The sequence below is a fragment of the Syngnathus acus genome, chromosome 23 (genome assembly GCF_901709675.1).
Source record: "Syngnathus acus chromosome 23, fSynAcu1.2, whole genome shotgun sequence".
NCBI lineage: Eukaryota > Metazoa > Chordata > Actinopteri > Syngnathiformes > Syngnathidae > Syngnathus > Syngnathus acus.
The window spans coordinates 2279693-2297413 of NC_051107.1; the positions used below are offsets into that span (position 1 = coordinate 2279693).

The 17721-nt window shown below is 43.3% G+C and overlaps 1 protein-coding gene and 1 long non-coding RNA gene across 4 annotated transcripts; one reads left to right on the forward strand and one right to left on the reverse strand.

The window, feature by feature from the left end:
- Positions 1-3417: 3417 nt before the first annotated feature.
- On the forward strand, positions 3418-7292 carry LOC119117489. The gene is made up of 3 exons (XR_005096532.1): positions 3418-3700; positions 5416-5577; positions 5936-7292. It is a non-coding gene; the product is annotated as an uncharacterized LOC119117489 (long non-coding RNA).
- Positions 7293-9091: 1799 nt separating this feature from the next.
- Positions 9092-17156, reverse strand: nrf1 (nuclear respiratory factor 1). 3 transcript variants are annotated; one of them, XM_037243598.1, is made up of 11 exons: positions 16993-17152; positions 15546-15657; positions 15332-15476; positions 14970-15084; positions 14775-14901; positions 14552-14692; positions 12900-13058; positions 12435-12746; positions 12212-12369; positions 11390-11511; positions 9092-9799 (listed from the first exon to the last, which is right to left on the reverse strand). In XM_037243598.1, the coding sequence occupies exons 2-11, from the start codon at positions 15612-15614 to the stop codon at positions 9639-9641; spliced, it is 1509 nt and encodes a 502-aa protein (XP_037099493.1). In that variant the 5' UTR covers positions 15615-15657; positions 16993-17152; the 3' UTR covers positions 9092-9638. The 3 variants fall into 3 exon arrangements, with proteins under 3 accessions (XP_037099493.1, XP_037099494.1, XP_037099495.1); XM_037243599.1 differs by having other exon boundaries at positions 9639-9799; positions 15558-15657; positions 16993-17156; XM_037243600.1 differs by lacking the exon at positions 16993-17152 and having other exon boundaries at positions 9639-9799; positions 15558-16986.
- Between the last annotated feature and the right edge of the window lie 565 nt (positions 17157-17721).

The following is a 17721-nucleotide window of genomic DNA, read 5'->3' on the forward strand; positions in this document are numbered from 1 at the left end:
TTCTACAGCTGGTATTGTTGCACGTATTTTTATTTTAAACTTTGCCTCATCGCCAGAAGGTGGCTCCTGGTGTCCTCCACGCTCCAACATGGCGGCGCTTAATGACTCGCACTAATGGTTTGGGTGGAGGAGGAGAAATGTGGTGACATAAGGCACTTTAATCCCTTCTAAGCTAAAAAAATGTATTCTGTCACGCATCAATCTGCTCCATTTCTGGTAGGCAACATAACTTTACTACTGCTGCTTTTCCTGTGCTCGTTTTTTTTTTTTTTTTTTTTGTCGAATCTGATTTGTCATGAATCTAGCTAACATAAGAGCTACATAGAATTGATATGTTGATATTGTAGGATATTATATTTGATAATATTCACCATATTTAGGATATATTGGTGATGTTTTACCTTATTCCCCAAATTCTTAATTTCCCTTTCCCTTGAAAAAAAATCCAGTAGAAATAAATTAAGACATTCTACTTTGAATGCTTCCTCAATTATTCTACAGCATTTCAAGCTTTTTTTTTGCTAATTTTCACTGAATGCGCTTAGCATGTACAAATAGACTAACTACAGTATGATTCCCCAAACAAGGGACACAGACTCACTGAATCATCACAGTAAGTTCTTTATTTGCTATAATCTTTTTTTTTTAATCCAAGCAACACTTAAAAGTCAACACTTACCTTTGATTTAATAGAATTGAACAATGTTTATATTTGTGGTTTGAAGTGCACTGCAAGTCACACGGCTTCTTCAAAAAAAAATTTGTTAGCTGCTCAGTCAACAGTGTTAGAGGAAAGGTCATTTGGTGATGCCAGTCAGACTCTTTTTGAAATGTTTCCTCCAAACATGGGCATACATTTTGTATGTTAAACGGGAATCTTAATTTTTTTCAGAAATGGCTGCCTCAACCATGGAGAAGATGAGGTGGGAGATGCTCTGACCTCCAGAGGTGCAGCAACCCGACCCGCTCAATGAAATATTTAAAGCTCGGCGTTTTCGCCGCAGTGCAGGACAAAGCCATGACGTAATGCCAAAGCCTCGCTCCGACCCGTCCCATTGGTCCTCCTCGTGATGGTGGTGGTCATGTGACCCATTTGGCTGCTGATGCTACTGCTGCAGCGGCCTTTTAAGGTATGAGCCATGCCCTCAGGCGCCACAGCAGCAACAACAGCAGGTTGGAATCAATCACAAGCGTTTTTAATGGATCATGTGCGCATTGTTAAAATAGAGAGAGGGTCAAGTTTGATGCTAGCTTTGTTGGTTGATGAGTCATTTTGAATAGTGCTGAGTCACTTCAATGGCTTGATCAGGGCTCAGTTTACTAGGAGAATCAAATCAACTCAAAGATAGTCTTTACTAATAGATGAACTGTTGACTGAGTACAGTATAATAAATTTGGTGTGTAAGTCATCATGTCGTGTATTAACGGTAACTTGGAATAGTGATTACTTGAAAAGGTTATTTTTAATAAAATTAACTATTAAATAATTTAAAATGTGTCACGAATCCACTTTGTTGTGTATTGGATGATATATATTGAGTTTTTTGCTCGTTGAATTGTTGCTGAACAAAATAATATTAATCAGACCAAAATGCTTTATAATTTATATTCTTCAAAGTAAGCACTTTTTGGTCAAATAACACAACTTGGTATTTTCTCAGTTAGCTCTATGATGTGAATGCTGCTTTATGACAAGGAATGGAAGCTGTGTATTATCGCGAGTAAAAAGCCTGAATTTTCTGACCTCTTAATGCATTTGAATTTGAGGTGTTTCCAAACTTTTGCCTGCTGCTGTCTGTGTTTATTTTGTCTGACAAAGCACGTGGACTATACATAGAACATAAAAACTCTAATCACCTTTTTTTTTGTACAGTACATTTATTACGTACAGTTCAGTTGTATTTAACTTTATATACTACTCTATTCTTTTGGGTCTTGAGGCCTATCTGTGTGTGTGATCATAGATAGCTTAGCATGATTATTTTATGATGGAGTCATGTGTCTCCATCATCTGATCACCTGTTCCACACACTAGCATGTTAAATATTCATCCACCTCCAACAGGTGATCCGAGGCTCAGGTGTCTCCCACCCTGCATGGATGTCAGCGTCGCTATTCAGCCACGCCAGTAACCCAAACCCTGCTTCCACCATCTTTTGAATATTACATTAACTCCCGCTGCTTCCTTCTGTGCAGGTATCTGACTAATTAAGAGCAGCAGGTAAGTGGAGGATGAGGAAGAAGAGGAAGAGGAGGAGCGTCTCCATATATGAGGCATCCTCGCTGCATCGAAGCCATTCCACTGGAGGAGAAGCAAACAGGAGGCTGCGTATCAACCAGGTTGTATGCTTTCCTACATCTTTCCATTTTTACACTGCCGTTAGCCATCTGGACGTCATTCGATCCTGCAGCATCTCAGGCCCGAGAAGCCTCAGCAGCATCGAAGCCTGACCTGAGGGAGGAGGGGCACTAGGGTGGAGTATGTTGTAGCAAATGTGCTGCTGTTCGCTTAATTGTTTGTTCAATCATCAAGAGAGTACGCAAGAGAGGGGGTGCTTATTATTGTGCGTTGTGTTTTTAGAACATTTTTGCTTAGTGACTGCATGGAGGCCTTGCATGCTACTCAAAGGGCCTACAGGCCTCCTTAAAGGCCTCTGATCAGCACTGAGCTCCACGATGCTTTGGCCATGCAATCTTAAAGGAATATTTGACTTTTTTAAACTATATATACTGTCTTTTACAAATTTAAAGAAATACTAGTGTGATTTAAAAAAAATATCAACACACACAAAAATAGATGGAGCTCACTGGTGAGCTTTTATTTTTTTTGTTTAGAACAGGCTCACAATATCCTAAATAAGGGAGTCATGCACTTAGTGACCGCTGATATTACATACTGTGTTGTATGTTTTTTTTTCTTGAGGAAGCAGCAATTTTAAACAGGTAGTTTGTATTCATTTTATAGAATCTAATTAGAGTCTGTGATATCAAACTGTGCTAAAAAGAAATATCTTACTTATAGAAAAATGACTTATAATACATTTTAATTTTCGACATAGCTCTTGTATTGAATACAATTAGAATATGTCCTTAATAAAGTGGCCTGTAATCGGTGTAATTGGGTCGAACAAATCATAAAATGACAAAAATGTATATTAACAAAAGCGGTGAGGTGCCGTAAATCTGTAGTTGGGACAAACCAATCGAATAAATTAATGGGGGTGTTCTGAATAAAGAAAATGCCACGATATCCGTTTAATCCTCAAAGCAGGAGGGGCTGGCTAAATTGTGTCAAACGCGTTACGCTAAACAAATATTCATCACTTTCAATGTGGGGGTTAAACAACAGTGGTTAGCTCCGTTTTGTGCGCAGGCGCATTTTAAAAAAAGGTGCACGACAGGTAGAGGGGCGGGTGGAGAAGAAGGAGGAGGTCGAGAGGCGGAGGGAGAGAGAGAGAGAGAGAGAGAGAGGGGAGCTGGAGTGAGGCTCCAATTGACATTTGATACTCAGGAAGTTGACGACGCCGCTCGGATTCTTCTTTTGTCTCATTGGAATTGTGCGCTACCGCTAGCGAACACGCACGGCAGACACTCATCCATTTTTTAAAATTAATTAAACGAAAAGTACACTAATACTAGATTAAAACCACTCGAATTGGCGGCCACCTGATGACGCACCACGTTATGGAGTCGCAATAAGGTATGAACTATATTTTGTTTTTATCTTAATTTCACCGGTATTGTCTGTTTTTATTATGATATTCATTATATTTATATATCTGTAAAAAAGGCCGAGAACGTTTTTAAAAAAAATACGACGTTGAATTTCTTGAAATACAAAATTTTAAATAAACATTTGTCGTAAAAGTTGACAAAAATTGTTATGCCATCGCAACGATGTAGTTATAAATCAAATTGTGGATGCTTTGTTGTTGTTTTGTCGCTGTTTTTTATCTTTGAAAAAACGAAAAAATAAAAATCAATTGCGTTGCACCTGTTTTTGCACCTGCGCCGGAGCACTGCTATTAACGCTCATGTCGTTTGTACGTATGCACAATATAAATGGTTAGTTCATTTAAAAATCATTTAGTCAATGGCATGTATTTCGTCGCAAAGCAAACTTGAATGCGTCGGAAATAAGAAAGTAAGTCGATTTAAAGCCCCACCGTTTGTGTTTTCTTCCAAGTTTCTACTTTAAGGCAACGTTGCATGACACGAGCTATAAATCCTCCAGAAATAAGCATTGGTGTGTTCTGGGGGACAAATGCGATTAAGCGAAGAAGGGGCTTTGGAACACCTTCAATTAAGGATGACACGAGAAAAAAAAAAAAAAAAGTGGCAAATTAACGAGTGAGAGATACCATTAGAGTGTATTTTACTTGTTCAATTTATCATGGAGGAAAAACAAATATTTGTAAAAGGATTTTATATTTATAATTAGAGGCAACCAAGACCTTTGGACATTACGTCATAAAAATATGCCAACTTGATTTTTTTTGTAATGTATACCCTATCCCAAACAAATTTAAGATCATTAAGAAATAGCCAAACAGGACCAGTGGTTCTTCTCTGTGCCTCCTTTTTAGTGCTATTGATTGAGTCCAGGAAATGGGAGCCATTTGGGGCGTCTGAGGAATCACTTAGCACGCAGTTTGGATGGCCGGGGATCAATGGAGTGGGCCCAGGGTGAGCCAGATAATGGCCGCCGCGCAAAAGGGTGGGGCGTCTAGGGCGTCTGGGACCCCGGCAATGGCATCCTCAAGTCAGGAGAGCAACATCACTTGCAGGTCTTGCGTAGCAGAAAATGGCAACCATAGTCCAATGCGCATTCGCCATTTTTTTTTTTTACCATGGACTTGCCGCAGTGTCCTCGGTTGACCGCGAGGGCGGCCATTTTCTGGGCTCGGTCGGTAGATGACGTTTTAATTGGTTGAAGGTAATTCGACCGATGGAACGCAATCGAATAAAATGTTTTACGAAAAACGTTGCTGGAAGGGCGTAGCTCGTGGTCCCTATACATCTCGTAACCACTAGGGGACTTGTTTTTGGGTCTTTTTTACCTTTTATTTTTAACTATTTGTCAGCTCCGTAGCAGAATTACCCAAGTCCCTGTTGAACTTAAAACTACCAATGTGCTTGTTAAAAATTGAATTTCACATTTTCCGAAAGCATGCGCTAGCTATTAGGCTAACGATTTGATCAATGTCATTCAAGATATGCTCTTTTAAATCATTTTTATAAAAATACTGTACTCAAGTTTAGCCAAACATTTAGATTTAAAACGGTTTAACAATAATAAAGCTGTTCATGAAATCAAATGTGAAGGCCTTTAGTAATCTGCAAGTCCAAAATGGTGTCCTGTGATAGTTGGACTTTGCTGATTCTGCCCATCATGTGTTCCCTTCTTCTCTCCAGGTTGTTTGCGGCAGTCCGGGCCTCCTCCCAGCGGTCTTGACATTGACTCCTGTTCTGTGTATGGCACTGGTAGAATTCACTGTGAGAGCTGACTATCAGTGAATTACCATAGGGCCATAAACAGAGCAGAGAAAGAACCACTTTGGCTGGCCGTGTACTCAGGTGGGCATCTCTTCTCAAGGCGTCTCCATGACAACAGCACCAATCTCTCCTCTTCCTTCTTGTGCCCATTTTGGCACTAGCACATTTTTGCTTCTGTATATATGCTTTGAGCAATTATGTGTAGTGCCAATATGGGAAAAGACAGATGTGCCACACTTTTGACGTATTTTGACGGACTCACAAGGCTGATTCCCTCTTCAGGCAGCTTTCTGGTGGTGTTTGGCAATGGTAGAACTCACACTGGTGAGCTAGAAGGATCCGGTGGTTCTAGACTTGCCAACTATTGCTCGAGAGCTCCACCTGCAAGAGAGAGAACCAAGGCCACCCCCCATAACCTTCCTGCTGTTGCTCCCTCCAGTCCCTGTCAAATGAGTGAGTGGCTGTTGGTGGTGAAGGGCGAGGTGACGCTGGGTTCTTCCCCTGCACACCACAGCCTCATAGCCCCCTGCTTTCCAGGAGGACAGTGAACACAACGCGCAACACAAGAGCAGTGAAGGTAAAAAACAACAACTTTGTTTTTCAAGTAGAATCTCTGAGATGGTTAAATGAAGTCATTATTTTGTCATTATAGTTGGAACAGTACCAAAAAAAATTCAAAGTGTGTTCTGACAAAATAATGTAAGGAAAAATCAGACAATTAGGGTGGGATTTAAAATCATTTGAAATAAAAAATGTTTATATAAATCGCATATTGTATTGTAACCCTTTAAACAACAGATATTTGAACAAATTATTAATTCTTAAGCATATTTTTTCCTCTGTGTAGAATTACTCATTACTGCAGCTTGCTGAGTCACTTAGTGTAGTGGTGAAAGTCTTCATTTGTGTACTTGTGACTGTAATTTACTGCCCCCAGTGGCCGAGTTAAGCCCGCTTGAATGATTCACAATGAATTTTGTTGTACTAACTGTTTAATTCGTATTCTATTTGTTATTACTGTATGTTTCATAAAGCAAATATTTTAAAGTACATTTTTAAATTGTTAATTGGTTGGTTTTTTTTGAGGGCACTGGAACAGATTAAGGACATCTCTAATCATTTCAATGGGGAAACATGTTTTGGGTTAAGAACATGGGTGGTTACTAATTGTATCTGAAGGCACCACTGTATCAGAATTAGAAAATATAGAGTTTTAAAACAAAAATTGTCAATACTTTTCGATTTGTAATATTTTGTTAATGTCTGAGAAATACGCAATTTGTCTGCAAAACTCTGCTCCAATGCAACACACCTAAGTGTGTGGCATATGTATGGTTTCCATGGTTACACGAGATAGGCGAAGGATGGGAAATTGAACCTTTTTAATGAGTACATGCGAGTACAACGTGATCAAACAGCAGCGTGGTCCCCTGCTTCTTGCCTCTGTTAGCTCTGTGGCATAATCGGCCAAGGGTACGGTGTCATCTTACCCTTCCCCTTTCATTGCGGCCTTCCCCGCCCTCCTCAACCCCCTCCGCCTCCTTTCCAAAGAAAAGAGTGGCTTTCTCAAAGCTGTCACGGTGGTCAGCGCCATGAACAGTTGAAGGACCTATAGTACACGCATATATCTGGGTCAGGCTCTGTTAATGTAGGTGACAGCGGGATGTGCGGATTAAACCTTCTTTATCTGCCTGTGTATAAATCCCAAGCTTTATAGGCTCCACTTCCCATTCGGCTAATATTATTTGGATTGTTAGCAACGCAGTGATGATTGTATTGTGTACAATAAACACTTGCAAAAGAAAAAAAAGACTGATTCATTGTATCCCTCTCTGCATCCAAGTGCATTGTGGGCCATTACTCCAGATGGGCCGCGCGGCTCGAGTTACAGCCGCATTTTTCACCCCCTACAAAATCCCACCCCTCCCCGCCCCACCCTTGCCCTCCTCCTCCTTCCTCCATATCTCACATTTATCCACACAGGCTAGGCGGTGAGACAGTGTGCCGCCTGCGTTACCGGCATTAGTGCAATGAGATTATGGTTACGCACTGTCTGGACAGCCAAGTCTGTTCTGCAGACAAAAGTATTGGGACACACCTGCTAATGATTCCAGGTGGATAAAATGGATTACTCATGAGAATCAAAAGGAACTACTCTGAAGTGGCTAAGAAGAATCACTCAGACATGATACAAATGCAACAGAAGACAAAAACTAAGGACTTGTGGTTTCCATCATTTTAGACCATTTTTGTTATACACAAGTTATTTATAAAACATGTTAATATTTTTTTTTACGATAGATATCTTTCGATTTTTCCTGCAATGTAATTTGTCCCAATACTTTTGAAGGTCCACCTCGACGCACAAAAACTGAATTGCCGTAAAATAATTTGGTTGTTCCAAAATGAAGTAAATTGCATGAGAATATGAAAGCTGCAGGAGATGATGTCTCCTCTCCTGGCCTTGTCTGGCCACCAGCTTGTGTTCTTGCCTGCGTGCAGGGCCCGGGATGCACGTATTAAGAAACGATTAGTGAAGATTAAAGCTCCGCTCTGGAGTGCACCCACGTGCGCAGCTCCCCGACTACAAGGACCCGTCCAGCCCCGGCAATCAATAGCTTCTTCCCTTTGGATGCTCTAATCCCACACGCAGCACCTTCACTGCACATATTGGATGCATTTGTTTTTAGAAATGACATCGAGGCCCGAGTCAAAAGCCGGAACACTTTTATCCATAAGTGTACCTGCAGTGATGAGAAACGCTACAAATGAAAGACATTCAAGTCGGTCGGGATGGTCGAAAGCTTTCCTGCACTTAGCTAAGTGGCAGGAGAAGCCCCAGGAGGTGCGAGGCCTTTTCCAAGAAAACACACACCCAGTAAGACGTCCTGAAAACTCTTTTACGAGCAGCGAGGCAGGAAAACGGGTTTCATCAGCGCGACCCGGCCTACGGTTTTAATCTGGAGGACGAGGGATGTAGGATGATGCCTGATAGATTAAGGCCCGTGCACCTCGCTCTCTCTCCCCCTCCGTCTCTCTCCTTGTGTGTGTGAGCAACAGAAGGCCCCGTCCGAGCAAATCCCAGGCTTTAAAGCCGAGGAGGTTGGGGCGGCTTATGATGTAATCACGGCCCTGTCTGTCACGGCAGGGAGGCTACTGGGATAGGAGAACGTGGAGGTTAGAACGCTTTTACGGGAAGGAGAAGGGCAACAGAATAAAAGTTCTTAAATTAGTGTGCACTCAGAAGGCTTGCAATCCACCTGACCAAATTATTGATGGCAATTATTGGCTAAAAAAAATATTTTTGTAAGAACAAGGAAAATAATTAGAGCTGCTTTTACACAAGATTATGTGGTTTCAATTTAATTATTTTCTAATTTAATTATTTTCTAAGTAATTTTCTTTCTTTGACTACTGTCTGTATATTTTAACAAATCAAATTTTACACATTTCATTGAGTCCATATAAATTAACTATTAGCACACATTAGCATTTATTTTGAGCCACCCCTCCTACACAAATTACTCATACTGTAACTGCACACATTTTTATAGTTGTCGGTAAGCATGTGATAAATTATAGAAGGTTCAATAAATATGGCAAAAGTCAAGTCACTTTTATTCACCTTGCTCATAAACACAAATCCCTCCTGTGAAGAGTCATTACGCAATCTGTACAACATACTACAATGTCTATCCTGACAAAGCCAATTTACACACGGATAGTCAAAATGTTTTTTGACAACATGACAAGTTGGAAATTAAGGATGGCACAGTTGTGTGTGTGTGTGGGGGGGAGAAAGTAGTCTGCTTAGGAAAACCATTACAGCCTTCCTTTTTAAAAAAAAAATTTAAAAAAAATTAAAAATAGCTGATGTACTTCCTGAGTACAGTGATGTGATTTAAGTAATATATCATTATCAAGTGGAGTTGATAAAAAGGAGTGCAGGTGTCGGTGATGCCTTTTTAGTTCATTTTCAAGCATTTTTGAAATAGCATATAAATACCTAAGCAAAACAAAAACACACTTTACAAAGTAAACAACAAGGATGCGTCACGTGTAACTCCCCTTGCGTCCAAACATGAATTTAGACACAGATTTGTACAGAATTGATAATTGTAGGGCTTTCTCTTCCGGGTGGATCATTGCTCCAGCGTCACCACCTCTACCGCCTGTCCGTCCAGTGTCATGGTGCTGTTTATGCGTGTGGCTACCGGCGCCATGGCCACCTGCACGGGCCTGTTGCCTTGCGCCAGGCTGGTCACCACCGTCTGGTACATGCTGACTGGAATCTGGACCAGACCTAGAAGCAGGGAAAATATTCCAGAATTTATTCGGAACAATGGCGCGATTGACGTTCTCCCCCAACACAGCTGTGAGCGCCCGCAGGGATTACCGCCGCCGTCACGTGGCCTCTCGCTCCACCCTCCAATCTGTCGGTGTCATCAAGCCAAGACCCGCGCGCACCGTCGTCCGCAATTGTTTTTCCCCAAGTTAAAAAAGCTCAAATCCCGAGGGCTAATTGTCGGACCCACTCTGGCTAAGCCCACTCGCCGGTGACAGAGTGGAGAAGGGCTTATGTTGTTCAACTCAGCCCGTTGTCGAGCCCACTCCACGACGTGGTCGCTAAGACGTTAAAAGGGCCGCACGAGCGCGTGGGTGCGCGCGCCAATCAGCGAGCGGCGCACTTCAAACGGAGTCCTCCACTCCAGTGATTAGCTCGCTAAGGTCAATAGCGGGCAGAAGGAGCGACCGGTGCGGCTCTATTAGCAAGCAATCTCTTTGAAACGAAAAGTGACTTATTCTCTCAAATCAGACGCCGAGTCGTAGACGAGCTTCAAAATAAACACTAAAGTTTACATGTAAGTGCGGATTGACAGCTGGTCCTCGTGATAAGACATGGACTCGTAATGGAGTGGATCAAAGCTCTTTAGAAGGGATCGAGGGGGGCGGGTCGGACCAGCCCTCGAGGGAACTTTACTTTGATTGACTGACTTAAGCATTGAAAGCTCATTTGTCATATTGATTAATTGGCCATTGAAATATAAAAATATATATTAAACACCCAGAGAGTTGAATTAATTGTGTTTCTAAATATGTTTTACATTTTAAACTGTTTTTTTTTTAACATTTCAATATTCCTGATTTTTCGGGCATGGTTGAAACTTTAGAGCGCCTCATCGTTGCGGTGTGGAAAAACCCCAGTCCAGCTTCAGAAATATTTTTGCGTGTTAAAAATAGTTGATATATTTTTTATGCTTTTGAAGCCTCGTTTAATTTATATGTGTGTATCAGTACTACAAAAAAAAAAAATCAAAAATCATGGCAATTTTACGGTTATGACAAATTTGTGCTGGTGAACTCCCACTGCACTGATAGATGTCACACAGCATTAAAAAAAAAGACATTGAGGAACGCAACAAGTTGTGTGCCCAACAGGCACCATCTGTCACATCGGCACGGAGTAGATTAGCCTCGGAGGAACCCGCGGAAGGAAGCTTAAAACTTTGCCACGCTAATTGGCTGCCACGTAAGAGCGGGGCTGAAATTGTAATAAATTAATGCATTACCACTTAATATTACTATTTATTTTAAGCACCTCTAAGTATTGTTGTATGCTCTTCATGTATGTTTGAAGTTTGTTTGTAATCACTGGAATCTATGCTACTTTTTATTTTAGCCTGTCTATGTGGTTTTGCATCATATGTTAGCATTGAGCTAACTTGACTTGTTTAAAGTGTGTGTGGAGGGATTTGGGTCTGGAATGTATCCATTGTATATCAGTGTTGTTGTTTTTTTCGATGACTGCCACCTACTGGTGTGGAGGTGTTTTGTCCCACACCCAAGCAAAACCAGCTGAAAATGACTTAGTGAACTTGAAAAACAAAAATACCTGTTGCGTCCTGCACGCCTGCTAGCGCCCCAACAGCGGCCGCCGTCTCGGCCAGCACGATCTGGCCCCCGCCTTGAAGCGTGGCTTCCGCCAGCGTCGCCACGGCGTGGGCCGCTGCCTCGCTACACACAAAAACACACAAGTGTGTTAAAAATTGCTGTAGGATTTTAATCAGTCAATGCGGAATAAGCACACATAAGGCTTACATGTGCAGAATTGGAGGTACATGCTGTCTGGTGGGGGTTATTTGGCCAATGTGTGTGTGTAAGGGGGAATGGGGGTGGGGGCAGGAGTCTAAGAGGCTTTGTCAGTCTGGACTTAGGGAGAATCTGTCACAGCTCTCCAAAGGTGGCAGGTGCAGCGGCGTCTAACAAAGCTGTTTCATTAACCAGATCACGGCCGGGCAGAATTGGTACGAGCCGGTTGCGGGTATGAACTGATGTAGACGTTTTGCGCGCTGGGAAAAATTTAAGTATGAAAACAAAATGTTCTGCAGGATAGAGCAGGTAGATGGGGTGGGTGCGAAGACACAGGTGGGTGCAGGTAACAAGCCCCACAGGGACAAAGCCACTTGTGACATTGTCACCTTGACACCAGGAAACCTGCTGACATGCCAGCATCTTAGGTTAACGACGTACCCAAACAGAAAAAAATCTCTGAAATAATTTACCTGTCGTAATGACATAATTAAATAGAAAGTAAAGACATTTTAGCCATGTTTTTGTTTCAATTCAATAGACATTGTGTTGCCCCATCAGGTGTGTGTGCACCTTGGCCACCTGGGGGCAGTAAAAAAACATCTAAACTGGTCACTTTTCTTACCTGTTGATCGCCATGGTGACGGTGGCTCCCTGCTGCATCTCGTGACTGGCGGCGACGGCGGCTTCCGCTAGCGACGCCACCGCTTGCGTGGCCTCCGACGCCTGCGTGGTTTGTATTGTCATCTCGCCGCTCTGGAGGGTTGCCCAGTTTTGCTCCACCTAGCCGGACGTTTTCATCAGAATGCGTCGGCGTGTCAAATTCGGCCCGGGGCGGTTTCGCTTACCTCGCCGTCCGCCACCGTGGCGTAGTTAACCTGCGCCACCGTCACGCCGGGTAGTTCCGATGCGTCGGCCAGCGTGGCCACCGTGTGTCCCGTCCCCACTTGGATGAGCGACACGGTGCCGTCGGGGTTGTTGATGGTCTGCACCACCGTCTGCGAGGGCACCAGGTGGGCGATGCTCTGCGCGGCCGCCAGGTGGTGCTGCGTGGTGGTGGTGGTGATCTGCTGCTCCTCAAAGGCGTACAGCAGATCCTCTCGGCCGTGCTGCTTGTAGCAATTTTTTACGATGGTTCGTAGCGCCTGCGTCCAGGACACCTTCAGGGGGCACAAAAACCTAAAGTTTAGACTCCAGTACTAGTCAATCAATTAAAATGTCATTGTGTATCAGTGAATAATCGTGTTTATTAATCGTGAATTCAATATTATTATTTATCGGAATCACTGTCGCATGACGACGACCTTTCTCACCCTCTGTTTCTGGTCCTCAGAGCGGACATCGCTGCGAACGTTGGCCCAGGGGATGTCTTCGGGCCACCACAAGGGCTTGCAGCTCTCCTTACCCCAGCCGGGCTTGCCTCGGCCCGTCGAATACTTCAGCATCTCCGGGATGAAGGCTCGTAGCTGGGCCTGCGTCAAAGTAGAACAACGGGATGAGTGAGGACGACACGGACGCGCCCTTGAAGAGCAAAAACAAAAAGTGAGGTGCGTATTGATCAGAAACATACCGGCGTGGTTACGGCTTGAAAATAGCAACAGACTAATCTATGAACGTGGCACCAGGCTGAGGTGTCAGTCAGACCTTGGTGACTACTAAAATAGAATCCAGTTGAAGGCTTTTAATGTTAATTTTGTCAAGTTGCCAATTACTGTTAAGTCTTTGCAAAATGTATTTCATTTGCACACTTAGTGATGACAGAATAATACAGTATATGAAGGCCTGGTTGAACGTATCGGGTGTTGTAGTATCGGAGTATTCTAACGAGGACCGAATAGAGACGTAGATTCAGATTTTGCGCATGAATCTTAAGCTCACGGAGGACATCTTACAGATGTCAACCTTCATGTCCAGATTGCATTGTTGAGCCTACGAATGCGCTTGTTGGCGCCGCTAAGCCATCCGTCGTCACGTCATCACTTCCCTAGCTTGGCAGGTCGGGGTGGGGGCGGGGTGCGGTTTTGTGCCAACGTCCTCGGCGTCCTGGTAATATGGGAGCATCACCGCTGGGAGATTATATCGCTGCAGCGTCTGCTTGCTGTGACATCACCGGCTAAATTTGGTCGTGTCCGTATTAAATCCCCCAAGCGTTATCAACCGACTCTTTCTTTTCCTCCATTTTGCTCGCGGCTTGATAGCAGCAAGTGTCAAGATGGCCTGATTGCAGTGGCGAGTGAGTTAAGTGGCCCGGTGTCATGTTAATCCTCATTTCTGAAACCTTCTACAAACGCTGCCGAGTCCATTTGGGGGTGTAATTAAAGGTTCAGCCTCACCTGCTACAAAATGTGCCACTAAAACCTTTAAGGCTAGTGCAGCTAATCTCATCCTTCCGACAGAAAAACACAACAAGACGGTCCCGGAGGGGGCGCCGCACTGGCAACGGATCGGAGGAAACATCAGCTGCCCTGGGAGTGGCGCGTAAACAAGACGGGCTCCCACGAGAGGGTGGTTGAAATTAACGCAGTAGGTGACTGTTCACCTGGCTGAACCTATCTCGTGCTCATGAAAGTGTTTAACAACGAGTAATGATACTTTGAGAAAAGGGCTGGCTAAAACCAGATGGAATTGTAGTGGAGGTCTGTGATGTTGCCAAATGCTGCCCTCTGCAGGCTTGTGCTGGAATCTATTGCAGATTTTTGAGTATTTTTAAAATATAAATTAATATATATGAATATACATATAGATTATTTATACCATGAGTGGTTTTGAAGAATGTTGTTGATTTTTATAAAAAATAAGTTAATTTTAAAAGAATTGTGTATATCAATAGGTGTCAATTATATGCAGATTTTTTGCTCGTCACGGATTTGCCCACCCTGGAGCTTCTTTTATGTTTTGATCTGTCTTTTTAGATTCATGTTCTATACACGTGGCATGACCGGGTCATACGCGAGCGCCGCCCCACCTGGGTCATCTTGTCTACAGAGACGGGGATGCCGTCGATGGTGAGGGGGGGCAGCTCCGACGCCAGGTCCCCTCCAGCGGGGGCGTGCTCGGCCAGAGCATTCTCCAGGTCTTCCAGCATCATGCCTTTGTATTTCCTCACCTGGACGACACCAAAAACAGACGTCGTGATCATGTAAGGAAAGCCAACTGTTTTTGGGGCGTGAGATGAATCGTGCACTCACCACATTCTCCAACGGAGCAGCGCCAAAGACTTTGAAGACCGGGTTGGGTTTGTTGGGGGACATGCATAGCACGATGGCCTGCTGGCCCACACGTGTGGTGTACTCATCTAAGGTGGCCCTCAGCTTCCTGTTAGCAAATCTCACACTTAGTTCAACACTCATGTCATTCTTTTTTTTTCTTTTTTAACAGCTAACCTGAGGAGACGTGTCTGCTGCCTTTTGCGGATAGATGGATTGGATTCAAAGATGTGGGGCCTCTTCCTTTTCTTTCCCGTCGCCACGGCGGCAGCTGCGGCCATGCCGACGGGACCTGGGAGGAAATGGCGGAGAAGAATGTAAGCGCAAATACAGTTTGAAAGTTACAGAAAGTGGAGGAATGGAAGAAAATCGCAACAGTGGTTTGCCGACATTGAATAATGCAATAGCTCTCCCTGCTGGTCACTTTCAAACATTACATCCGTTTCTGGTAGTGTTCATTTTAGGTGGTCATCAATTTCTCGCTGATAAACTGCTCAAACTTTGAATTGGATTTTTTTCTCTCAAATCCTGATTACAACCTGCGGCGGCCAGATGGGCGGTGACCTCATCGTTGCCGGCCGAGTTGAGGATGTCCGTGTCGTCATAGGGATCGTCGTCCGGCGAGGAGGTGGAATCCTCGTCGGCGCTCATCATGGACGCGTCGGTGAAGGTGGTCACGTGCACCTGTCGTACATCCAACTCGAGATATTGAACCTGTCCGACTTCTTGGTCTTTCTTTTTCAAGTGGAAAACCTGCTGACTGACTGCGCTGGCCTCGATGGTGGTCATCTGTTCCGGTGCGTGAACGGAGTGATCCTCCATGACTGACGCCTTCGTCTACACAGGTGGATCCAGGTTACAATGGCTGATGATGGAAAGGGCAAGGTTAATAGATGAACCAACAACTAACATCTTCTACATTGGATTCGACACTTCCAATATGAAGAGGACCACCAATCACAAATTCAAGGTAAAGATGATGTATTCCGCTAATGCTGTCTTGAAATAAACGTTTGCAATCAGCTTTGGCAGTTAGCTTCTCTAGCTGGCTAACCAGTATGGTTACTTTACAAAATGGAGAAGAGCAGATGGTAATTTTTTGAGAAGTACTTTTATAGCCTTAAACTAATGGCATTTTAGATTCCACAGATTTACATGTGCCAATTGATACTATGGGTCAGTCATTGTGTTTATTTAGCAGTGTTAAAAAAATAGCTTGCACTTTGACAATGCTATTGGGTCATCAAACAAGTGTTGTTTTTCTAAAAAGGGGTGTTTTTCGAGAAGTGAGGATTCTTTCTCCCACATGTCACCATGCACATGACACCAGTACTGGATATTTATTGACACACTTCAAGGTCCATGAAATCATTGTGAACATTTATTACATTGAACAGTGAAAACAAATTTAAGCTTACAATTACAACATGGAGTGCACAACATTGCCCTTGGCATGCTTCTGAATAGGGTCGATTATTAGAATCTGATTTTACAACACGAGAAGATGAGTAGCTCATCATAAGACTTTTTACACTGTTATAGCGTTTCTCATGAGGTGTCCCTAATGTTTTGGTCGTGCATTATTAGAGCCAAGCAGGCCAAATTAAGATTTAAAACAAACTTAACACATAGCAGGCTAACGTTGGCTTTCATAAAAAGAATACTGAATTAGTGCACTGAATGCAACTAACAATCGGTCACGACGATTTGCCGGTTAAAATCACTCCTCCGTCGTGCTAAGCTAAGCACGCTAGCACTGTCCTACATTTAGCTTGCCGGCTAGTGTGCTAACCACTTGGCGTTGCACACTTTGGGCACATGTAAAGAAATGCAAAGACCGCGCCTCGTAATAACGCTGTTATTCCACAAGCACGACCGCATGTGTGATCGGTGGGAACGCAACGAAGGCCGTCGTAGCACGAGAGCGAGTTTAGCATCCATCCCGCGCAATAACATTGCCTAAAACCGCAGCTACAAGCTAGCAGCGGCCTGCATGCCGCCTATCAACAGCTCTTCTCGTCTTTGATAATTTTTCCCCCTTCCGATGATAAAACAGTGAAAAAACGATCCGCGCAGCTTGCACGGTCACAGCGGCTGTCAACATCCCGACGAGAACATCGGTCGCCCTCAATGCTGCCGGGTTCGCGATGCGGCTGCGCCGGGGTTGAAATAGATGGAGATTGCGCGGTAGGGTACTTACCTCAGAGCGGCTGCGCTACTTCGGGCCTGCGCCGTACAGCTGGGATGGAGCCGAGCAACAATGGACGACACACACAGTACACACACATAGACACACATAGACACTACACACACACGCTCTCAACAGCAGTGGCGGCAGTAGTGTGTGGGTGAGCGGCACTGGTGATGCATTCAAGTGCTGCCCCCACCCGCGTTGCAGACCACACAATAAAGAATGAAAATACATGGCAAATGTTGGGTTGAGATTCATTACGTCATTATTTAGCCAACCCTACATCGTATTAATTTGCAATAAGTAATGTGAATAATTAGACTGCGGGGGGCTGTTAGAATTAATTGTTTTATTTTGCGATTTAATTTTTTTTTTTTTTTATCATCTGCCGCTGCAAAATGCCACTACTATCAAGTTACTAGTCTATGTTTTATTTTTTTTAAACATTATCCCTAAACTTTCAAAACAGTCCTGGCTTTTATTGCTGGGGTGGGCAAACTTTTTTCCTCAAATTAAATTAAATTTTCATTTTTGAAAATGACATAGGTAAGCCCATTTGTTTAAAAAAATTAAAACAATTCATTCGTATTTCAATTATAGTGTATTGTATTCGTGGTTGATTTATTTAATCTAAGAAAATAAAAATCTTTGTTTGCATAGTTTTTAACTGTTTAAAAAAGTGATTTAAAAAATCTAACAATTTTAATGAGATGGACCGTTATGATAAAAATGAACATT